Source organism: Salminus brasiliensis, chromosome 5 (assembly GCF_030463535.1).
Source record: "Salminus brasiliensis chromosome 5, fSalBra1.hap2, whole genome shotgun sequence".
Lineage (NCBI taxonomy): Eukaryota > Metazoa > Chordata > Actinopteri > Characiformes > Bryconidae > Salminus > Salminus brasiliensis.
In genome coordinates, this window is record NC_132882.1 from 42,427,277 (window position 1) to 42,442,982 (window position 15,706).

Here is a 15,706-nt window from a genome sequence, read left to right on the forward strand (position 1 = left end):
ATCTAAGTCTTACTAGGTATTTTGTGGTTGTAGCTATTCAGGGTCATAAACATGCAACCGTAAAGCCACAAAGTACAAAAAAAACAGAAAAGGTCTTCCTTTCAATTCCTCTTTATCTAAGAGAAATGCTTTTAAGTAGTAACTTCCCTGATACAGAAGTCTAACACGAACTCGAGTGTCTTCGCTTGCTAGTTTAGAAGTGGCGTAACCGTCGAATGTGTTGCGGTAAGTAAACTACCTTCACGTTTTTTAAGTGCTACATTGTTCTTTCCTCGTTTTGTGTCCCACTGCTTAGCACAATCAGCTACTACCCAGACAGCCATTGATTATAGATTTGAATCACTGGTAAACTGGCAACTTCGCAGAATCCACCTTCGAATCTGATGTCGATTCATCATCAGTTTTGCAGCTTAAATTAATATTGAAACAACATTGAAAACAAAACTACTTCCGTCATCTGTAACCCTTTTAAAAATCCTATTACTGAAGTAAAACATGCTAAATCAGCCTGTGCTTTATGCCAGGCTCATTTTTCATTTTGTGAAAAAGCAGAATAGGGAAGGAAGAGTGAATGGGTCAAATGTAGGACTTGAAATATCAGTAAAACATCAGCACAGTAAAATAGAAAAATACATCTGCTTAAATACATGAATCAATACATTTCTCTGAATTTTGATACTCTGATATTTACGCATCAAGTTTAACTGGGAAGCTTTACGCTTTTCACTACTTACTAAAAGATATTTTTTCGGTGCAAAATGTGAATCTTAAATATTACAATGATTATCACAAGGGATGTAGCTAATGTGATCACAATCACATGCTAAACTACATATAATATCAATGTTAGCTATATTTTACCCTGCATGAGGTTGTTCCTCACTCTCCCTGTGTTAATGTCCATGTCCTCAGTTCAGGTCACACTGAAGTAATTATTATTATTATTATTATTATTATTATTTAAAAAAAAAGCTTGTAAAAATGTTGTAAATGACTTTACAACTCAATTTTAAACAAAGTCTGATCTCATTAGCTACATGAAGAAGTCAGGAACCTAGCTAGCACTAGTTAAATTCCCCTCACCATAATTAAAAAGGCACTATTCACATTAGCTAACGTTAGCTAGCTAGCTCCTCATGCTAATTAGCGCTACCGCTGCAAAAATCTATAATGTAGCTAGCTATCCTAGCTAATAATGTAACTTTGCATTTGAAATCATAAACATACACATACACCACAACTTAACTTGACTTTACCTGAGCAATAAAACGACTGTATTTCCATCTGAAGCTGAAGACACAGCTAGCCCGTTAGATAGCTAGCTAAGCTAGCACTAGCCCTAGCTAGCTAAAACCTTCAGTCACAACCATTCAAGCATTTTTCCACAGTATAATGTAAAGATAATTGAGTTAGTGCTTTAAAATAATCAATATTCAGTCAGAACTGATGTATTTTATCAATATTCTCTCAGAAATGGATCATTTTTACCTTAGAAACTGATATTTTACCTCAGAGATTGAGGTTAGCTGTAAACGTCCGTTGGGGTCGGTTGGAATCGGCAGAGTGAGCTCGCGCCGCGTCTTCCCGCGCAGCTCGGTGCCATTGCTGCCAACGTGGGGCAACGTTCATCAATACTTCACCGTTTATTCAACGTTTATTCAATTTTTAACCTCAACAAATATAGATTCTGTTAATAAAAAAAAAAAATCAATCATGTATCAATATCACTTTGCATTTGAAACCTTAACCTTACACCCCAACTTGGTCTCTGAGCAAGGTCAATGTCAGGAAACTGATGTTTAGATCTGATCTGATGTTTAGATCTGACTAATATTTACATGACTCAAACATACATTAGATGTTCAAATGTGCAACTGCACATACACACAGCTTGTCTAGTCCCCATATAGCAATACTGACAATAGAATAGGACTCTCTGGAGCGAATAAATATAACCCTATTGGCACCATGCTGCCTAATGTCAGACATGGGCTAGAGTATAGGGCATAGGGCAAGTCCTTCAGCGTTGAGCTGTGGAGCAGTGGAACTACTACGTTCTCTGGAATGATTGGTGGAGGTGCTCCATTCGGTACCTTTGGGATGAGTTTGGGAGTTGAGGATGATGAGGTGGGGTGGTGATGAGCCCAAGATCATGACATCACTAATGCTCTTGTCGCTGAATCCAGTCAAATCCTCACAGCAATGCTCCTCCTAAATGTAGTAGAAAGGCTTCAGAGAATAGAAAGTAAAAACAAAAAAAGGATAACTAATGTTTGATATTTTGTTAATAGTCCAGAAGATGTACCAAAATGTAGGTCCTGAAAGTAAGCTGCCCAGGTAGTTGGGACAAAATCTTGGGGTGCTTTGTACTTTCTGGACCTGAATGTACCCTTGATTTTGGAAGACACAATGAATGATTGTCCCAGCTGTCCCAATACTTATGTCCATATAATATGATCTCTGTAAATTGAATGCCAATTTTTCCATTTAATATCATCTTGTAGTATCTTGTAGGACCACCAATGACATACATCACTGTTCAGCTAATATCAAAGTGTCTGCTTTCATCATTACGAAGATAACCACCTCTACACCACCAAGAAGATTTTGCAAAGACTGTGTCTGATACCCTTGATCTAAAATGTTTCCGAGTCTGAGACTTTTGTTGTGTCTCAGCCTCTGCGATGCTGCATCTGCTGTTATTGCTACACACTGTTTTACCTTTGAGGAGAACCTCCTCAAGGATATGGATAGCACCAGCCTCTGTGATCATCGTCCAGGACGAGGTGCTTATGCTGAATGCAACATCTCAGACTTTCATACAGATCTGAAAGAAGTCAGACCAGAGGTCAGATCTCTTTGTGTCTTCCACAGTGCAAAGCTCATCCCAGAAAAGGCCTTTCCACAACTGCCATCGTTGGAGTTTTTACGTATCTTCGGAGAACAGTTGCGCGAGATTACAGCTGATGCCTTCTTTGGCCTTTCCAACTTAAAGTACTTGAAGATTATTTCTGATGCATCGTTCAAATGCAGCAATGTTTCCTTGGAGGCTCGAGCCTTTGCCGGCTTGGACCAACTGCAGGAGCTTGAACTGGCAGGTTTCCAGTTCAAGAACATTGCCAGCGCAACCTTCGACCCTTTGAAGGAGCTTGTGAGTCTGACGTTGGTAAGGGTTTGCGTGACGGAGTTAAGTGAGGTGTTTTGTCATCTCAGTGGTAACTTGTCTCATCTACAGCATCTGTCCCTGGTGGACAGTGGAGTGTTGACCATATCCAAGCAGAGTTGCATGGCCGAGTCTGCGGTGCTAGCTGGAGTCACAGTCTTGAATCTGGACAGGAACCCCATTCAAGTCATTGACCCAGATTCTCTGACGGTTTTCCAGAATCTTTCCAGCCTTTCACTGGAGTTCTACAGTCAGTCATTGGGCAGCATCTGGAAGTCTGGGATTGGTCGCGTCAATAAAGTCAGAATCTCCGGACAGACGTCAAAAAAGCTCATCACAGACTTTGAGGACTTGTGCCACGTGGTCGTTCAGCTAAGTGTAGGGACCCTTGAGCTTCATCAGATTGCAGCTGCGATGTTATCTGAAAGAAGTTTCCAAAACTGCAGGAAGAACCTGACGATGTTGAGCGTCAGGAGCTCCAGGATACAACAGATCGACTTTGGGTTTTGGAAGGGAGCGACGAAGATCAAGTCCTTAGCAATGGCTGACATTGGCTTAAAAGAAGCCTCATTTTGCAGTGCCGTCAATGGTACCATGTGGAACGTCACCAGCCTAAATCTGGAGAGCAACTTGCTTACTGAAATTCACTCCAACCAGTTTGGCTGCATGCCCTTACTTGAGATGCTAGTACTCAGCAACAACTCCATTGAAGCTCTGCTCCAAGATGCCTTGAGTGGTCTACCAAGGCTCAGAATCCTGAAGCTTAACTCAAACAAGATCTCACGGCTTGCCTATTCGGACTTCGAGTCTCTCCTCGCTTTGGAGATCCTGCTACTCGACAATAATGTAATTCAGAAGATCGAAGGTGGCACATTTAGGAAGCAAAATCAACTGCGGGAGATGACCCTGGGCACTGTGATGTCTCCAGAGCTATACCTTAACATGATATTTTATGGCTTTCCACCAAAAATCCAAAATCTCAGCATTGATATTGGACAACGTGTGTCCCTCCTCCACATTGGGGTCGCTTCTACCCATGAGAGACGCTTTGCCCTAAACCTAAATCTATACAGCATATATATAGACGACTGTGAGAATCCTCTGCTCAAGTCAGTACAAGAACTGAAGCTGAAAAGCAAACTCATCTTCTGCAATAGCCACTCCTTTTGGAGCTTCTTCACCAACCTTGAATCCTTTGAGTACAAGGGTGATGCTGAGAGGGAATCTGAAAGGTACACGGAGATCAATACGCTGCGCCATCTGAGACGTCTCAAACTGATGAGTCTCAATCTGTCCAACCACACAGATCCTGGCATGATATTCTGGAACCTCAAAAAACTCCAGATCCTCATGCTGGAGAACTGCCACCTTAACTTCTTAACCAAAAGCATGTTCAAGGACTTGCAGTCTCTGCAGTTGTTGCGTATGCACATGAATAACCCTCTGATTTTGCTGGACGGGATGTTCGACGCCCTGCCATCTCTAAGAGCCATCGTGCTCGATAAGTTAGACTTCCACTGCGACTGCGAAAACGACTGGTTCCTAGACTGGGCAGAGAATTCTCAGCAGGTGCAGGTGGTCCACATGCAACGACAGCAGTGCATTTGGCATTATGAGAAATGGAATTACTTGGCCACCATGGAAAAGCTGTGTCAGACTGATGTGCAGTACCTGTGCTACCTGGGCACAGCCATCACCATCACTCTGCTGCTGACCGCTTCTGCTGGCTATCGCTTTGCTTACTGGCCCTGCGTGGTCGTCTTCTTTCGCCTGAGAGGATATATGGAGAGGAAGCTTGGCAGGAAGTGGAGGATAAAAAAGAGAAGCGCGAGGCAGAGAGAGGTGGAAGAGGAGATGAAGTATGATGCATTCGTGTCATTCAGTCGGCATGATGAAGCCTGGGTCTTGGAGGAGTTGGCTCCAAGACTGGAGGAACAAGGCCAGCAAAGGCTGCGACTCTGCCTGCACAGCAGGGATTTTGAGGTGAGGTTCGTATGGTCCTACAGTTCTCATTGTGCTTCTGATATGTAACAAATTTGATGAGACTTCACAGCTTGTCTTTTCCCTGTATAGAGGCACTACAAATAGAACAGGACTCTGGGCCCCAAGGGACTCAGTGGTCTATGCTGCTTTGTATTCTCTGGAATGATTTTGAGTAGTTAACATCTACCTAACATCAACTAGAGAATTTCTCTAACATCAGCAAGATTAATTAACATCTATTTAACATTAGTTAACATCTAGCTAACTAACATTAGTATTTATTTGACATCAGAGGGAGTGTAACATCTACCTAATATCAGCTAGAATAAATAACATCTAGGTAACATCATCTAGAGTAGCTAACATCTTTTTAACATGAGCTAAAGTAGTTAACATCTAGCTAACATTAGCTAGAAAACTGATCTAACATCAGCTGGATTAGTTAACATCTATTTAACAGGAGCTAGCGTAGATAACATCTAGCTAACATTACTTAGAGTATGTATCTGACATCAGCTGGAGTAGTTAACATCTACCTAACATCAGATGGAGTATAATGTATACCTAATATCAGCTACAACAAATAACATTTCTCTATCATCAGCTGGAGTAGTTAACATCTAGCTAAGATTAGCTAGAAAACAACATCTAGAATAAATAACATCTAGGTAACATCATCTAGAGTAGCTAACATCTAGCTAACATTAGCTAGAAAACTGATCTAACATCAGCTGGAGTAGTTAACATCTACCTAACATCAGCTAGAGAATTTCTCTAACATCAGCTAGATTAGTTAACATTTATTTAACAGGAGCTAGGGTAGATAACATCTAGCTAACATTACTTAGAGTATGTATCTGACATCAGCTGGAGTAGTTAACATCTACCTAACATCAGAATGTATAACGTCTACCTAATATCAGCTACAATAAATAACATCTAGCTAACATCAGCTAGAGAATTTTTTCTAACATCAGCTGGAGTAGTTAACATCAAGCTAAGATTAGCTAGAAAACAACATCTGGGTAACATCATCTAGAGTAGCTGACATCTAGCTAACATTAGCTAGAGAACTGATCTAACATCAGCTGGAGTATCTACTTCTACTCAACATCTACTCAACATCTGCTAGAGGATTTAAGACCTAGTGAATATCAGCTAGATTAGTCAACATCTAGATTATTACAGTTAATATTAGTTAATATTAGTTAATACTGTATCCTTGGCAACACGTTCAGGTAAAGGCGACACACAAGGCATCATGGTGCAAACAAAGCGAGTCTGGATTCAGGGACCTGCAAGCTGAAACACCTGAGGCCGAACTCTCCCAACTCATTAGGATCCTCCTAATCGTTGTGACACTATATGTGCAAATGTTTGTGGACACTGTATAGAGGCACTACCAATAGAGTGGGGCTCTGGGCCCCAAGTGACTCAGTGGTCTATTATTCTGCCACCATGGCCCAGAACTGTTACGCTGTGAGTTCGACTTCCGAACCATGCTGCTTTGTGTTCTCTGGAATGATTTTGGAACGAGGAATAAGTGTGGTGGTGATTATTTAGCATCCTGACCTCACTAACACTCGTCACTGAATGCAAATCTAGTAGAAAGCCTTCTTCCCTGGACAGAAGGTACAGTTACTCCAACAAAAGCAGGATGAACTGTTTTAATACCCATCATTTCAAAGACAGGTGACAGGTGTCCCAATACTTTTGTCCATATAGTGTATGTCCTAACGGTCAATTATGTGACCTGTAAACAAACCAAGAACATACACACCTAGAACTGTGTCGGGACTTCAAATTCCATATGCGACGTACAAACCGCCGAGGGGTAGGCGATGGTATTTATAGATGCCCCTTCAATATACTGAACATTACTGATTGCAGCCAACTGTTGCTACACAATGTGTCACCCCCATCTGACCATTTCATTATAGAGGCAGGCCATTGGCTTTTTGTTGAGGTTTTTACACATGTCAGTGTCCAGTCCAGAACCTGACCAGTGACTAACCCTCCTTACACTCTTTCTGCTCTGTAGGTGGGCAAAGGCATTGTGGATAACATCGCTGAGAGTATCTACAGCAGTCGGCGCACAGTGTGTGTGCTGAGCCGTCAGTACCTGCGCAGCGAATGGTGCAGTCTGGAGATGCGAGTGGCAACCTACCGGCTCCTAGAGGAACAGAAGCATTGTCTCATTCTGATCTTCCTCGAGCACATCTCCCCCTTTGAGCTCACTGCTTTCCACCGGTAAAACATCAGTGCTGGAGATGTTAAAGTTAAACCTGAAATTGTAAGACAAGCTTTTACTGAAAGAAACATCTACATTCCGGTGTTTAGTGTGATATCAGTCACGATTTCACCTGGAAACAAGGTTAGCGTTTGTAAAAATAGCTGACTGATTGGCAGGTAAATAAGTCAGAGAGAGTGGCGTCAGAAATGGAGTTAATTCTAAACCACTAACTTGATGACTGGGAATTAAGGGCATGTGGAAATTTGTCATTTTTTGCTTTGTTTTCCAGTTTGATGACACTGGTAAGATCTCGGACATACCTGGAGTGGCCAGAGGACTTGGCAAAGAGGGAACACTTCTGGCAATGCCTGAGAAGGAACATCGTCCAGGACAACATGGTAGGAAAGGCTTGAGGAGGGAAAGAGGAAGGATGAGAGTCTAGACCAGCCTTCACTCTAATGTTGCGACTCTGGCTTCAAAACCCCAAATGATCCCATGCCTTATTAGATGTTGGTACAGCAATGATGTTGTTTTACAGCATTGGTCTGGGCTGGTGTCCAGTCATAGACTATGTGCTATCTAGAAGAACCCAGCCTAGGGGGACAAAACATAATGCCTTATTCAGTAGGGTGACCATATGTCCTCTTTATTACAGACCTGTCCCCTTTTTGGGATGGGGAAAAATACCTTCTAGGCTGTGTGAAATATCTGGGTTTTCAATCATCAGTGTGAAAACCATGCTTTAACCATGTCTGCTTAAGTTCCTCCTTCTCACCGCCACTATTGGTTAATGTGTACCTGCATCTACATGTACCCGAAGCACCACCAGCCACAACATCCTAACAGCAACAGGGTGTTTCCAGGGTCTTACATTAAGACAAGTAGAACAGAACATCAATCAATCAGGTTTTTAGAAAATAGATTTCTGTAGACAAGAAATGGCACCCCAAAATTTAAAACCACAAACATATGAAATGCTGTTTAAAAAGGACATTTACGGAAGTGTATTCATGCATTATCTTACATTGTTAGTGTCTTTTTGTTTCTCTTTAATACAATATTGTAATAATTGCGTCCTGGAGGGTACAGTAGGGTACAATAATGATGATTTAGTATTGTTACAGTGGTGTGGTGGTGGTGTTACAGTAATGTTATACTGGTGTTATGATAATGTTACAGTGTAGTCTGTTACAGTAATGTTATGGTGGTGTGTGTCATGGTAATGTTACCATGCAGTCTGGTACAGTAATGTTATGGTGGTGTTCGCTACAGTAATGTTATGGTAGTGTTACAGTGCAGTCTGTTACAGTAATGTTACGGTGGTGTTTGTTACGGTAATGTTATGATAGCATTACAGTCTGTTACAGTTATGTTATGGTGGTTTTACAGTGCAGTGTGTTACAGTAATGTTATGGTGGTGTTTGTTATGGTAATTTTATTGATGTTATGGTAGTGTTACAGTGGAGTCTGTTACAGTACTTTTACAGAGGTTTTTGTTACAGTAATGTTACAGTGCAGTTTGTTACAGTGATGTTTCTGTGGTGTTTATGATAATGTTACAGTACAGTTTGTTACAGAGATGTTTTGGTGGTGTTTGTTATGGTAATGTTACAGTGCAGTTTGTTACATTGATGGTTAGGTGTTTGTTATGGTAATATTATGTTAATGTTACAGTAGAGTATTTTACGGTAATGTTACAGTGGAGTCTTTTACAGTAATGTTACGGTGGTCTTTGTTGCAGTAATGTTATACAGGTGTTATTGTAATGTTACAGTGCAGTCTGTTACAGTAATGTTACAGTGGTGTTCGTTACAGTAATGTTATGGTGGTGTTTGTTACAATTAATGTTCGTTTGTTATGTTTATGTTGTAGTGTTGTTTTTATGGTAATATTACAGCTATGTATGTTGGGGCAATATTACAGGTCTTTGTTACAGTAATGTTACAGCAGTGTTATGGTAATTCTACAGTGGTATTTGTTAAAGTAATGTTACATTGTTCTTTGGTAAAGTAAGGGTCAGTACTGTAACAGTACCACAGCAAGTACCACAGCTGTTCCCTCTTCAGTCTCTAATGCTTTGTTTACTTTTTCATTTGTTTTGTTTTTTTAAACAGGATTCTCCTTCAGCATTGTTAACAAATTAAGAGAAACAGCACCAAGCGGATGGAAAAAAACACTTCTCTGCCTGCTGTGGTCCACCATAAGATCTTTGTTATGGATGTTGTTTTTCAAAATAAATATCTATTATAATCTAAGCTCCATTTATAGACTCAAATTTTATTTAATTAGTATTGTTTTCAACGGATATATACGATGTGTATTCAACAATTTCTTTATTTCAGTTGAGGAAACTGGTAACTTTGATTTAGAAGGATCCAATTTAGGCATATTTTGGTAAAGCAAACTCATTTACTGACACTTTTTAAAGCCCCCACTCTGGCCTCATGGTTGATAAAGATAAACAATAAGCAGGTATTTCTCAAATGTAAGCATTTTGCAATTAAATTATACAGTTGTATTGTTTAACACTGTGTGTCCAAATGTTTGTGGACACCTCTTCTAGTCCCTGAAGAGATGTACTCCCAATAGAACAGGAGTCTCCGGAGCAGATGCACATAAACCTATTGGTCACTATGCTCAATGGGAGATGTGTCTCTGGGATGATGGATGGTGCTCCATCCAATACTTTTGGGATGAGTTGAGAAGTTGGGCTAATGCTCTTGTCTCTGAATTCAATCAAATCAAAGCTCCTTCTAAATTTTGTAGAAAGCAGGATAAACTCTGTTTAAAACCATTGATTTTGGGGGAAAAAATGATAAATAAACAGTGTCCCAATATAGACTGGGTCAGAACATCTTCAAAACATCAGGCAGGTCTTGCAGGGTGTTCCTGGTATGCAGTGGTCAATACCTACCAAAGGTGCTCCAAGGAAGGACAACTCATCTCACAACTTGCAGGACTTGAAGGATCTACCTCTTGGTGCCAGATACCACAGGAGGCCTTCAGAGGTCCTGTGGAGTCCATGACCAGGTCAGAGCTGTTTTGGAGGCATGAGGGGGAACTACACAATATAAGGCAGGTGGTTCTAATGTTATGGCTGACCAGTGTATGTGTGTCACCCTAAACCGGCACAGAGTTCAAAAAGAGTTCTTTTTAAAAGCTGAGGTCAGAACCATGTTCTCCAGCTACACTACACCCTTAATAAGAGGTTCTTCAAGGGTTCTTCGTAAAGGCAGTGATCCTGTGTAGAACCATGACAACTCCAAGTAGTACTGAAAAAGGGTACAGTGGAATACAGTTCTCCTACAGTTTATGCTTACTGGTAACCACAGGGGTTTGTGGTAATGTGGGGCTTCCAAACAGTCCAATAAGTGGATGTATACTTATGTAATAAGTATTCAAGCATGATTAATATTAGTTAATATTAAAGTACGCACTTAATGTAATCATGTAATCAGACTACATTTGGTGGAAGCTCAACTGCTGCCGGTTTGACAGTTTTACCATGTTTCCCCTCAAATGTTTGCCACGGAAAACTTGTGCAACCCCGGGCAGAGCAGGAACGTGACTGAGTGAAGACATCACAGTTAATGATCTATTTCCAGGCTGCCCACGTTTGGAAAAATGATGGAATATATAAAAAGGAGAAGGCAGAGGAGTCAGGAGTGAGATTTGTTCGCCCGAGCCGGACGCTGATTCCCTGCACCAGCTCTTCTCTTCTGGTGAGCTTCACTCATCCTTCATGCTCTTATTATGGCTTTTCTTACTAGGGTACTCTACCTCTATTCTTTAATTCTGAGCACCTCAACCTCCCCCTCAATGCCCCCTCTGGTGGGTAAAGGCCTTTCTTTTCTTCATGTGTCCACTCTGGTAGACACTGTATTGTCACAGTCATGGCTGGATTACTGACCGGGCCAGTGGGGCCAGCGCCCAGGGGCACTTGAGGTCAGGGGGCCCCGGGGGATGCCTATCAACATTTATGGTACAATATATTTTTATTTCCGAGGGCCCTCCATTTTAAGGATCCTCTGACTATTAGGGACTTTGACCCCAGGGCCTCTTGGGGGCCCTAGCCATGCTTTTGGGGCCCCTAGCCATGCTTTTGGGCCCCTTATAAAAATGGAAGAGGTGTCGTGGCACTGCTCTGACTTTGTCTTCTGGCTATTAGGGTCCTAGGAAAGAGAGGGGCATATTTTTAGAGGGCCCTGGTTATAAAAGCCCTTACCAGGGGGCCCTAGAGAAGAGCAGGGCATACCATTACCCTGCTATAGGGCCCTTGATCTCCATAGAAGTCGTTTACCATGGTTCCTTGACTTTCTAGGGACCTACAAATTGCCAGGCAAGCTACCATATTTCATAACAGATGTTTTGTTGCAAATATAGGCCCTTACCCAGGGGTCCAGACTATCCTTAATCTGTCCTTGGTCACAGTCCCACAAAAACCTTGCAACTTTACGGGAGTAAAGCGACTTACAAATGACATTTCTTGGAGCATTTCTATAGGCTACTTATCTCTGTTTGTTTGGTTTTGTTTTTATTTTTATTTTTTGAAAATGAACCCACCCGTTCGTAGCTCCCGACACTAGGAGCGTAAAGACTTAACATACGTCTCCTCTGATAAATGTGAAGCCAGCCACTGCCTCTTTTCACACTGACACACTCCGAGCTAAGGGCCTGGATCCTCAGCTTCACCTCATCAGCTAACAGATGCTTGTGTCGGCCAGAGAGAGCGCACAGCCATTTGTGCTCTCTCTGACTCCGGCTGCTGATGGCAAAGTGGTATTGTTCGGGATTCGGACTCGCGACCCCTGGGCCATAGTGGCAGCATTAGACAACTGAGCCACTCGGAGCCCCTACATCGTGAAATTTCTTGAATAACAAGGATTATCTGGTTCCTATGGCTCCTGTCAAGGGTTGGGCTCTACATATTAGGCAGTAAGTGAACAGTCAGTTCTTGAAGGTGATGTGTTGGACGCAGGAGAATGCTCAAGCATAAGAATTTGAGCCATTTTGACAACAACCAAACTGTGATGGATAGACGACTGGGTCAGAACATCTCCGCCAAAACATCAGGCAGGTCTTGTGAGGTGTTCCTTGTACGCAGTGGTCAAGCATCTTCCAAAAGTGCTCCAAGGAAGGACGGTGAACCAGCAACAGGGTCACAGGCACAGAAGGCTCACTGATGGGTGTGGGGAGTAAAGGCTAGCCCATCTGCATGACGTTAATGCTGATAATATCCTGTAGAGTCCATGTCTCTGTGTTTTGCCTTAACCTCCCTGTTGTCTTTTTTAGTGACATCGCCACCTGACCTCCCTTTCTTCTTCTCCTCTTCAATGGAGGCTGCCATCAACACTTTGGTGTCTCAGTTTAAGGCCTATGCTGGGAAGCAAGGCTCTGCTCAGACACTCAGCCGAGAGGAGTTTCAGAGCATGCTGACCTCCCAGCTGAAAAGCTACATTAAGGTACTTTCACTCTTCTGATAACTGAACAGAGATGCAAGGAGGGGTTTCAAGGTTGGAGCGATGTTAAGCTGGTCACCCAGCACTTTATTAGGAACACCTGTCCTCACACTTGTGCATGCGATTATCTAATCGGCCAATAATTCTGGCAGCATTGCATTGCATAAACACATGCAAACGTTGGCCAGCAGCTTCAGGTAATGTTCACATCAATCAATCTTTAGAATCACCACAACTCTGTCCAGTTGTGGTGAGCAGAAGAGCATCTCAGAATGCACAACACCACGTACAACCTTGAGGAGGACGAGCTACAACAGCAGAGGACCATGGCAGGTTCCACTTCTGTCAGCCAAGAACAGAAAGCTGAGGCTGCATTGGCTCAGTATGGGCTCACCAACACTGGATAGTTGAGGAGTGTAGAAAAGTAGCCTGGAAGCCTGGAGGAACCATGGACCCAACCTGGCTTGTGTCAGCAGTGGAGGTGGTGTGGGGACTGATTTCGCAGCATGCTTTGGTTAATTGTTAATACCAACCAATCATTGCTTGAAGGCCACAGACTATTTGAGTTGCTGTTGCTGACCATGTGCATCCCTTCATGGCCGCAGTTTACCACCTTCTAACAGCTACTTCCAGCATGATGATGCACCATGTCACACAGCAGAGGTCTCTCAAACTGGTTTCATGAACAGGCCGAGTGGCCTTCCCAGCCTCTCAATCTGAATCTAATACAACACCTTTGGGATGTGGTAGAAGGGGGCATTCAGAGCATGAAGAGCATGCTCCTGGAAAAGATGGAGGAATTGCATGAAGAGATCATGTCAACAAGGACCTGAATCTCAAAAGAACGTTTCCAACATCTTGTGGAATTCATGCTATAAAGAACTGAGGCTGTTTAGGAGCAAAGGGTAGGGCCTACCCTTGCTGTTACACCCTAAAACTGTTCCTTAGGGACCATTTGAGTGCTTAAATGTCTGGGTAAAGCTTCAATTGTAATCAGCAAAGCTGTCTACACCAGCTGTGAGCATGAGGGAATGGTGTGACACGATTCACAGCTCTGTTTTTGACACCTGATGGGTCCACTTAAGTCCAAAATAGAAGAGGTGAAACTCCTACTTACAGAAAAGAAAGGAGACGTATGACCGTTTCTCAAGATTTACTTCTATTATTACTAATAATAATGCTAATAATAATAATAACTAATTAAAAAAAATGCCAAGACAGCTCAAGCTCTTAACCAGTATATGGTAGGTCCATTAGCATGACCAACCTGACCAAGCTTGTTGACCAGTATGACCATCCTAGCATGCCGGCCCACCAGTATAACCGGCTTGACCAAACGGGTCAATGAGTATGATTAGCTTGACCATCAAACTCTCAATAGAAACATATGCTATGCTAGTCAAGAGCTGAGGTGGACAACCAACCGAACTAGCTTGTGGGCCAGCATAGGGTATGTTTTTGCCTGGATGACCAACTTCTCCACCACCTTGACCATTAACAACTAGCTGCCAGCAAAAGTGTTGTTGTTGTTGTTGTTGTTGTAAAAGCAAAGCAAGTCTGTAAATGTACTGAACTGACTAATGCATCTGCAGGGAGCCATTCTGTCCACCAGAGGGCAGTATACAGTTCTCCAGCTTGGTCTTTATTGCCTGTTTAACAAAATGGGGTGGTTTGAGACCCCCATCTAACCAGAGTTGTCTAATCTCAGCTCTCACAACAGATTGGCATAAGGCAACTTGTATATTTGTATTCACGAATCACTTAATCTCTACAACCAATCTGTTTACGCCAGCAGGTATGACGTATAATACGTTTCCTCTCTCTCTCACTTTCCCAGAATGCCAATGACTCAGCAGCCATTGACCAACTGATGGGCTCCCTAGATGAAAACAATGATGGAGAGTTGAGCTTCCTGGAGTTCTGGCAGTTCCTTGGCCAACTGGCAAACCAACATGGTGGCTTTAACAAATAAATAGCTAAGACTTGGATATGCTAACCAAGTTGTGCTTTTGCTTCTACTTGTATTTATTTAGCTGTTTCAGTAATTCTGCATTGTGACTTATTCTTTATTATATAATATTCTATTCTAATTTTCCCTTCATTCGATAATCCATTTTATTAAGTCCATTGGAAGCCTTGGTATTGTTTGGTTACGCCATAAATTTCCATACAAAACACCATCAATTTAATTCACTCAACCCTACCAAATTTCAAAGCTGTACTCCAGTTTGTTATGGATTGTTATTTTTTTTAATCCATATTATTATTTAAATGCTAACTGTTTACACAGTGACTAAATAGCTAAATAGATCATAAATATTAACTGTATAGTTTGGCTATAAATACATACACCACTAAACATATTTCCCATTAAATCAAGTGGTTGAATGTTAATAATAAAATATTAAAATATTTATGTATTGATAATATCAATGTAATCTAGCAAGCTAAGCTTCAGTTCAGTTTTTTCAATCACATTTTAAACACTGTTTGCTTACAAAATGACAAAACCAGGCTGAAACATTACGTACAATACCTAAATACATAAATACCACAAATATGAACTTAATAACAAATCAAATAACAATAATATGAAATTAATAAATAAATAAAATTCTAACAACAAGACTGAACTGTAATTCATTCCAACAACAGCTCCTCAGCAGACTAAGACGTCGACACTGTGTGAGTTTGAATCCCGGGTCGTGCTGCTTCGCCATCAGCAGCCTGAGCCTGAAAGAGCACCATGCTGTCTCTGGGTGGGTAGAGGGTGCTGTCTCCCCTTATTACTCCCATTGTGATGCTGATTTCTGCTGGCTGATATATCGGAGGCGAAAAGAGGCCCTTCTAGTGTTGGGAGCATTGCTA

At 41.8% G+C, this 15,706-nt stretch overlaps 2 protein-coding genes across 2 annotated transcripts; both read left to right on the forward strand.

The window, feature by feature from the left end:
- Positions 1-169: 169 nt before the first annotated feature.
- On the forward strand, positions 170-9,634 carry LOC140556487 (uncharacterized). The gene is made up of 5 exons (XM_072680463.1): positions 170-225; positions 2,505-5,146; positions 7,188-7,396; positions 7,669-7,777; positions 9,494-9,634. Exons 2-5 carry the CDS (start codon positions 2,642-2,644, stop codon positions 9,521-9,523), a joined length of 2,853 nt encoding a protein of 950 aa, XP_072536564.1. The 5' UTR covers positions 170-225; positions 2,505-2,641; the 3' UTR covers positions 9,524-9,634.
- A 1,202-nt stretch (positions 9,635-10,836) lies between these two features.
- On the forward strand, positions 10,837-14,810 carry LOC140555733 (protein S100-A11-like). The gene is made up of 3 exons (XM_072679038.1): positions 10,837-11,101; positions 12,672-12,841; positions 14,676-14,810. The coding sequence occupies exons 2-3, from the start codon at positions 12,713-12,715 to the stop codon at positions 14,808-14,810; spliced, it is 264 nt and encodes an 87-aa protein (XP_072535139.1). The 5' UTR covers positions 10,837-11,101; positions 12,672-12,712.
- Positions 14,811-15,706: the final 896 nt, after the last annotated feature.

Bases quoted from the DNA above. Each gene is read 5' to 3' on its own strand.
- LOC140556487 (XM_072680463.1), top strand. From the start codon at position 2,642: ATGTTTCCGAGTCTGAGACTTTTGTTGTGTCTCAGCCTCTGCGATGCT. The intron at 5,147-7,187 runs GTGAGGTTCGTA...TCTGCTCTGTAG, and splicing joins TGCACAGCAGGGATTTTGAG to GTGGGCAAAGGCATTGTGGA. The intron at 7,397-7,668 runs GTAAAACATCAG...TTTGTTTTCCAG, and splicing joins GAGCTCACTGCTTTCCACCG to TTTGATGACACTGGTAAGAT.
- LOC140555733 (XM_072679038.1), top strand. From the start codon at position 12,713: ATGGAGGCTGCCATCAACACTTTGGTGTCTCAGTTTAAGGCCTATGCT. The intron at 12,842-14,675 runs GTACTTTCACTC...TCACTTTCCCAG, and splicing joins AGCTGAAAAGCTACATTAAG to AATGCCAATGACTCAGCAGC.